At 35.2% G+C, this 7,959-nt stretch overlaps 1 protein-coding gene across 1 annotated transcript; it reads left to right on the top strand.

Moving 5' to 3' along the window:
- Positions 1-817: 817 nt before the first annotated feature.
- On the top strand, positions 818-7,355 carry LOC141482674 (high affinity cationic amino acid transporter 1-like). Its single transcript, XM_074176294.1, has 4 exons — positions 818-893; positions 1,955-2,100; positions 7,021-7,304; positions 7,347-7,355. Exons 2-4 carry the CDS (start codon positions 1,956-1,958, stop codon positions 7,353-7,355), a joined length of 438 nt encoding a protein of 145 aa, XP_074032395.1. The 5' UTR covers positions 818-893; position 1,955.
- Positions 7,356-7,959: the final 604 nt, after the last annotated feature.

The raw sequence follows: 7,959 nt of genomic DNA, 5'->3' as shown, positions 1-7,959 counted from the left end.
CCGTTGTAAAACGACCATGTCCGGTACTGATGATAAGGCAAACACCCCAAAACCGAAACTTGCGACGAATCTTCCAAGTCGAAGACGTTGCACAGGTTTCTGATGGTTTAACTTCAACTCTCTCCGCAACATAAGCTGGGTTAGTTGTTGTTTTTCCATTGGGTATCTGCCACACGTACCTACAAAGTCGTAGGTCTGCATGAGAGTAGATGGAGGTTGAGTATATATCTGTATAAGAAAAGATACAGATGGTATAGGTCATACAATGTAGAAACTTTTTTTTTACTATATATCATCCATACATTATTATATCTGATCCGTGGATTCTTCTTCAGTGTGAGCTTGGACATTGATATTTTCCAATATTCCATCTACATTCGCTTAGTTCTCTGCAACTGTTCTTGGGGGTTCTCCTCAAAAATTTCGTTTTCTCCTCACAATAAAAATTCTTCAGAATATTTTCCCTTCACCAGAATGAATGGTCGTCATGTTCGTCGCATAATTCTAAAATGTTTACAACCTGCGTTGAATTCCTACGCCATGACTGATCTATGATTCATATGGCTCTGGTTGTTTCGAAAGTGGAGAAAACATTGAAATATATTCCAGTTTTGTATATTTATTCCACTCCTCGTATAAGAAAATTAGCCTTTGTGTAGAGGATATCGTTTTCAGTTTCCGCGGGTATACATTTCACACTCACACCACGTGAACTTTTCCGAGCGTCGCGCTTGCTCAAAAGAAATTATTGATGGGTAATGCAGACGAATTGCAGAAAATCACGAGTCTGAAATAGCCTTCGGATTATAAAGAAAAGGTGTTGTTTCAATGTGACAGTGATAGTTCTTGGCCTGGAATGTATTTGACGTACCTTCTGGTACTAACTTTATAGGGTGAGTCGAATTTTTTGAGTGTTGTTAATATAAATGTCAGATATAGTGGGAAAGGCAGCCAGGAGAATATACTGAACCTCAAATTGAGTGAAATAGTGGAAGGTTATTTGATTTCTTCCTGCTAGGTGTCTTATCTAGGGTTTGTAGACCTAAATCATTTCAGAATCAAAAATTTTTTTAGTGGTTCTCTCACGAAATAATGGTTTGGGAACAAGGACCATCTATTTTCAAAGCATTGCTGATAATACGTTTCCATGGAGGTGGTGTCTAACATCGAGGGATTAGAAGAGTCTGGATCCTAGCACTGTCATTTTTGTGAAATACTAGCATTGACAAACTTTCAATTTCTATTCTGATTCAGTAATTTTCCACCTACATGTTGTCTTATGATAAATTATATTATTGGAAGTGAATAATTATATTGCATGAATTCTATACTTTCAGCAGATATTAGCTATCACTATCTAGAATTTATACCCAATTCACTGCATTTGATTCGTTATTCAATCTTTCAATTTCTTATATCCTTGTTTCTTTGAACCTTCGTATACAAATTGTACTTTTGATAACCATTGATGTTCAATTATGGCTTGAGAAGCAACAATGATTGGATGGATACATAAATTGTACGCAAGTGAATTCATGGTGAGTAATCTCAGAGGGAAGAGACACAATAACTGATAATTGCCATGAAAAGAGGTTGTTCTACACTGTGGTGACTATTTTTGGACAACCTCACAGCAAATAGATCATTATAATAATCATTGAATGACACTGGTGTAATCGAAAGTTGGACGTGGATGAAGCTGCTAACAATATTGTTTTTAGCTTCAATAATAAATATCGATTATCCAAATCAAAAGTATGCAAAAGATGTGGAGAATAAGAACATCAACTTGGGAAAGAAAGTTTTTGGCTTTCTACTACTCCAAAGCCAAAAACTTTCTACTTTCCAAAGCCAAAAACTTTCTTTCCCAAAAATTAATCACTCCTAAAAATATAACCCTTCAATTCAAACATCAACTTGTTTTTTACTGAAACTTCAAAAATATTTTTTACAGAATGGGAAATCTACAGGACTTCAGCCATGCTCTCACCCATTGGTCATTTGGGATCACCATTCTGGTTGGTCTGCTTGCTTCCGAATTCTCTGGTGCTGAAGCCATAGGTTCCATTTTTATAGCAGCTATTTCGTCCACCTTATCAGGTAAAGATTTCCATTAGAATTTCTCCAAATTCTGAGAATATATCTGAGAATGGTCAGGAATAACGTTTTCTGAATATTTACAACACCCAGTGTATGAAGGTCATTTCGGAATTGAGTAAACGTAAAGTCGCTCCAAACCATCATATAGAAATCGTTGAAGATGGTGTTGTGTATGAAAGTGCTAGTGAAGTATCAACTTTGCTGAACAATTATTTCATAAATGCTCCAGCAGAAGTCATTAACAAAATTGATCAAGCTCAAGTAGAAACCACAGATCATCCTAAAATTCAATTCAATAACTTCACAAATATACCTCAATCCTTTTGCTGAGATAGAACTAGAAGCACTCTTAATGAGTAAACTCAAAAACAAACATTCTGCAGGAAATTACGATATACCGCTCTTTCTTCTAAAGAAATGTTTGAGCAATATCATCAAACCTTTGACTTTTTTAGTGAACTTGTCATTTTTAAAGGGAACATTTCCCAACTCCCTTAAAACAGGGAAAATCATCCCAATTCATAAAAAGGGTTCAACTAGCGAAATGGATAACTATCGTCCCATAACAATAACGTCAAGCTTCTCAAATATCTTTGAATATTCTTTCCTTGAACGGTTGTTGAAATTTTTGGATGGTTTTAATATTTTAAGTGAAAATCAGCATGGGTTTAGAATTAATCTTTCAACGAATACGGCTGCAATTTCGTTCTTTAACCAAGTTATTGAATATTTGGAATCAGGAGAATGCCCTGCTGGGGTCTTTTGTGATCTCAGCAAGGCATTCGACTATGTTAATCATCAGCTTTTATTATCGAAGTTGTACAACTATGGAATCAGAGGCTCTGCTTTTAATTGGATTTCTTCCTTCTTAACTGAACGTACTCAGTATGTACAAATTTCGGAACGTATTTCCGGAGCAAACACATTCGTTAATTCTGAAACTAAAGTGGTTAACATGGGAGTTCCACAAGGGTCTATATTGGGGCCAATTTTATTTTTATTGTATACCAATGATCTTGAGAAATACCTTACAGGGATCCCTGCTACCATGTACGCTGATGATACTTCTGTGATAATATCGGACAAGGATGAAATTACAGCACAACAGAAATGCGAACAAGTTCTCAGTTCTATAAACGAGTGGTGTAGCCTAAATTCTTTATATCTGAATGCAACGAAAACCCAAATCGTCAAATTTCATAAATGGCAAAAAAATTGTCTTTCATTAAATGTTTGCGTTAGTGATACACTAATATGTAACATAAACGAAGTAAAATTTCTCGGACTAGTTGTCGATGAAAATATGAACTGGAAAAGTCACTGCACTTATTTGAATAAAAGATTGAATTCTTTATGCTATATGTTCAGAAGTCTCAAGCAGGTCCTGGAGGAGCCTCAACTACTATCCTTATATCTCTCCCAAGTAGCATCTCGAATCAGGTATGGAATTTGTTTGTATGCCAACTCCACTTCAATAAATGACGTTTTATCATGCAAAAAAGAGTTGTAAGAATTGTGGCCGGCGTTTCCTCCACGAACTCTGCTAGAGGACTGTTTGTTAAATATAACATATTGACATTATTTTCACTCTACATATATGAACTTTGTAATTATGTTCTTAAAAATAAAACTAAATTCAACAGAAATGCAAACCTGCATGACGTTAACACTCGTCAAAAAAATCATTTTCACATTCCATTTTGCAAATATAAAATCACTTATAACTCACCTGATCGTATGGGGCTGAGAATCTATAACAGACTACCCCACGATATAAAAAATGTCATTGAATGTAGGAAATTCAACAAGATACTGAAAAAATTTTTAATTGAAAAATGTTTTTATTCATTGGATGAATATTTTAATATGTAGTTGGTGATAAGCCTGTTACTGTCTAGCTTATCAATCTTTTTACTTTTTACTTCTTTACCTTTTGTTGTCCCGACTATTCCTATACATATTGTACTATGTCTTTTGGAAAATAAATATTATTATTATTATTATTATTATGAAATTTCCATTATCGGCTTGCAAATGTGTATAGTACCTATATACGTATAAGAAAAAATATTTTTGATATTGGAAACTGAACTTGACATGTTTGATGGTAACTTTCGTCCCTCCTTCCCATATTCCATTAATGTTCGGTCCGAATGTTGATGTAAATCATACCTTCTGAGTGATATACATTTATGAAAAGAACTCATATTTTCACCCAACCTTTTATTCTTCAAGTATTTTCAAAAAATTCACATTCAACTCTATAACTTGAGAATTCACCGGCAATATTTCAAAGTAGGTATTTATGTGGAATGCACAGATGAGTAAGTGGGTGGATGACTAATTATCTACAAACTTGAAGGAGCTGTTGTCTGTAAACCCATATAAAATAATAATGGTTTTCTTCACCGGAAGGAAAAATTCGAATAATTCACCTCCACTTTGCAGCAGAAGTGAAATAAATTCTCATTATTCTCGATGAGAAAGTCACCTGAAACTTGAAGAAATTTTGGGGTTCAGAACCCTCTTTCTATTGTATATCAACGAATTATTAGGAAAAACCAAGAATACAATATGTTGCTTGAAGTTAAAAGTCTCCGTACCAGACATATGCCTATCAGATCAGACAATTCCACTTTCTGCTTCGATAAGTTTATTGGGGGTTAAAATGAACACCAATATGTCTTGGCACAATCATGTCGCTGGAATTGCAAAAGCTGCTTCTCAGAAGCTTGGAACACTGTTCCGAACCAGAAAACTGTACACACCACGACAACTTTTGGTGCTTTATACAGTAAAGATCAGACTTCTTTGAAGTATTGTTTTTATGTATAGAGCCCAGTCCCAAGCATACCTGAAGCTGCTGGATTCCATCCAGAAAATAGCCATCCGCATGATTGGAGACGCGAACATTACTTGCAAGCTTGATAGTCTGGTACATCGAAGAAAGGTTGGATATTTGTCTCTCTAGGCTAGTTGGAGAATTTACAGGTTGTCTATATTATATGCTGGAAGTCACAGCATTCCGGAAATTACCTTCAACTTGATACCTCCAATTGTCGATTACCAAAAACACCTTCAGGTTCCAGATCAAGTTGTACTGCCGCTAACTCAGGACAGAAATCTTAACCTACATAGGGTTTTACATGACCATATTTCAGATGTAAATCTATACCATCCTTCTATTGGTGGATAAATTGATGGAAACAAACCCCACACATGAACCATTATGATCTGTTAGGTATTTGGTTATCACCAAGAAACGTCCAAAAAACTCTTCTCGATAGGAAGACACAACAAACTGTCTTCAGTCTGGATTCCCAATCACAGTTGCCCGAAAATCAATGAAGCTACCGAATAACTTGCAAGAGAGGTCGCTGCAATCGGTAGGAGACCAGAACCTGTTTGTAGTATCGCTTCAAGTTTTTGCCAAAATTTACTGAATTCCTGGACTGTCAGAAGTGTTTCAGACTCTTGGGTAGATCTACGAGGATTAGCCAATTCCAAAGCGTTTGTACATATTTGGATTGTTAGATCCAGTATGACCTACGTTGTCTGACAGACCTATTCACAGATCACTATCGTCAATATAATCTTATGACTCTGAATCCAGCGTAATTTTTCTATATGAAAATGATCAAATACCAAAGCATACATAATAGCAAATAGAATTACGGTGTTTCTCAAAAATATCAACATGGTTCTAGAAAAGCTAGATCGGTTGACACTGCTATTGCTAGAAAGTTCGAGTTTATTTACAATGAAATCGATAAGGGGACGTACGTAGTTTCAATATTATTCGACTCGGCCAAGGCGTTTGATTCAGTAAATAGTGACATAATGGTTAGGAAGTTATATAACATTGGCATTAGAGGGTTCCTTCTGAAATGGATAAAAGCTTTTATGGAAGATAGGAAAATGGTAGTGACTGTGAATAATGCAGTATCTGATATTCAAGATATTATCCTTGGGATACCACAGGGGTCAATTTTAGGCCCACTGCTTTTCTATATCTACATGAATGATTTTCCGAAGTATATAAAACAAGGTTTGATTATCCTATTCGACAATGACACTACCATAACAGTTTCCGGAAATACTGCGGAGGAGCAAGAAAACCACATTAATTCAGTCATGGATGACATGATTTCTTGGTATGATTGAAATCAACTAAAACTGAATGAAAGTAAAACAGTCCATTTAGGCTTCGCGTTAAGAGAAACAGTGAAACTTAACAACATCCGACTCTCGGAAACCGCCAAACTCCTTGGTATGTTTATAGGTGAAATCTTGTCTTGAGAACCCCATATCGATCATGTATGCAAAAAATTGAGTCAAGCAATATTTGCAATACCACAGATCAAAGACGTGCTCACTTTTGTAGGTGTCAGGACTGTTTACTATCCATTGTCTTACTCACATATGACTCAAAATATATTAATGTGGGGTTCTTCTGTGGGGGCAAAACGTGTTTTTTTTTTCAGAGGAAATTAATTAGAACTATCTTTAATATAGCATCCAGGAATAGCAGTAGACTTGCTTTCTGTAAGAACAAAATGCTAAAGTTACCGTGTATCCCTCAAAGATTCTGATTTTTATTTACTGATCCCTCCACATCTTGGACACAATTCATATACTCTTACTTCGTGATCATAACCTAAAAATATCAGTTTGAAGTTTTATTTGAAGTTTTATGTTGTATTGTCAGCGTAGCAGCGAAATAAAGTTGAGTTTACTTTTACAGTAGTACTACTATTATAGTACTGTACTACTTCTATAAATAAACTGTTCTCAATCGTCATAGTTTATAGAAAAAAATTATGGAACAATTCCAAACACATTTATGGTGATATCAGTATGTCTCTCGTCCTTGTGAGAGGTTGAAAATATTTCATCTGAATTTTTATTATATCTTTCCAGCTCTCTGCGGCTCGTCATCGACCGTTTCAGAAGAGCAATTCCGAAAGAAAAAGTTGTCTGATGTTTTATATTTCCTTATTTTATGGCTCGATATTTTAACCAACCTGGTAGCAGCTGCAACTTGCGCCAGACTAGCGAGCGCCACCGTCGATTACATCAGTAAAGGGCACTTCAGGGAATTTTTATTCGGTATGGAGCAGCATTCCCTTGGAGAGCCTTGGCCTGACGTTCTGGGAGTCACCATCGTGGTGGTGGTCACTCTTTTGTTCATGTTGGGTCTAGAGGTAATTTCAATTCACTTCAATTATTGAATGAAATTATATTAGGAATGGTAGTAGCATTTCGGGTAGGGGCTCAATACATAAAAGTACTCCAAAGTTTATTCCTGAAATACAGTGTGAACCTTAGCACCGCAAGATAAAAATCACAGTGAGATAACTTCACTCCAAAATCCAAACAGAAGTAGAAATTGTTTAAAAGTTTGTTTTTAATCTTGAAATTTTGAGTTTTCAGTCGAAATTTCGATTTCAAAAACGGAATTTCGAAATTTAATTTCAAGTTTGAAGTTAAAATTTTTGGATTGAAGTAATTTCGACAATAATATCGGAATTTCAAAATTACAGTCAAAATTTTGGGTTTGAAAACGAAATTTCCAGTTTGAAGTCGAGATATTGTGTTCAAGATCGAAATTTCAAGTTTGAAAACGAAGTCCCGAGTTTCAATTTGAAATTTCGATTTCAAAATTTCAAGTTTGACGTCAAAATTTGGGATTAAAGTCGTAATTTCGACAATGAAATCGAAATTTCAAAGTTTCAGTTCTAAAACAAAATTTTGAGGTTGGAGTCGAAAACAGAATTTCGAGATTGAATTTCAAATTTGAAGTAAAAATTTTGGGACCGAAGTCGTAATTATGACTATAAAATCAAAATTACACTCAAT

This window comes from Leptinotarsa decemlineata, unplaced genomic scaffold, assembly GCF_025532065.1.
Source record: "Leptinotarsa decemlineata unplaced genomic scaffold, Ldec_3_MD MMD2_tig00001719_RagTag_RagTag, whole genome shotgun sequence".
Taxonomy (NCBI): domain Eukaryota; kingdom Metazoa; phylum Arthropoda; class Insecta; order Coleoptera; family Chrysomelidae; genus Leptinotarsa; species Leptinotarsa decemlineata.
This window is presented reverse-complemented; position numbering and strand designations above follow the sequence as displayed.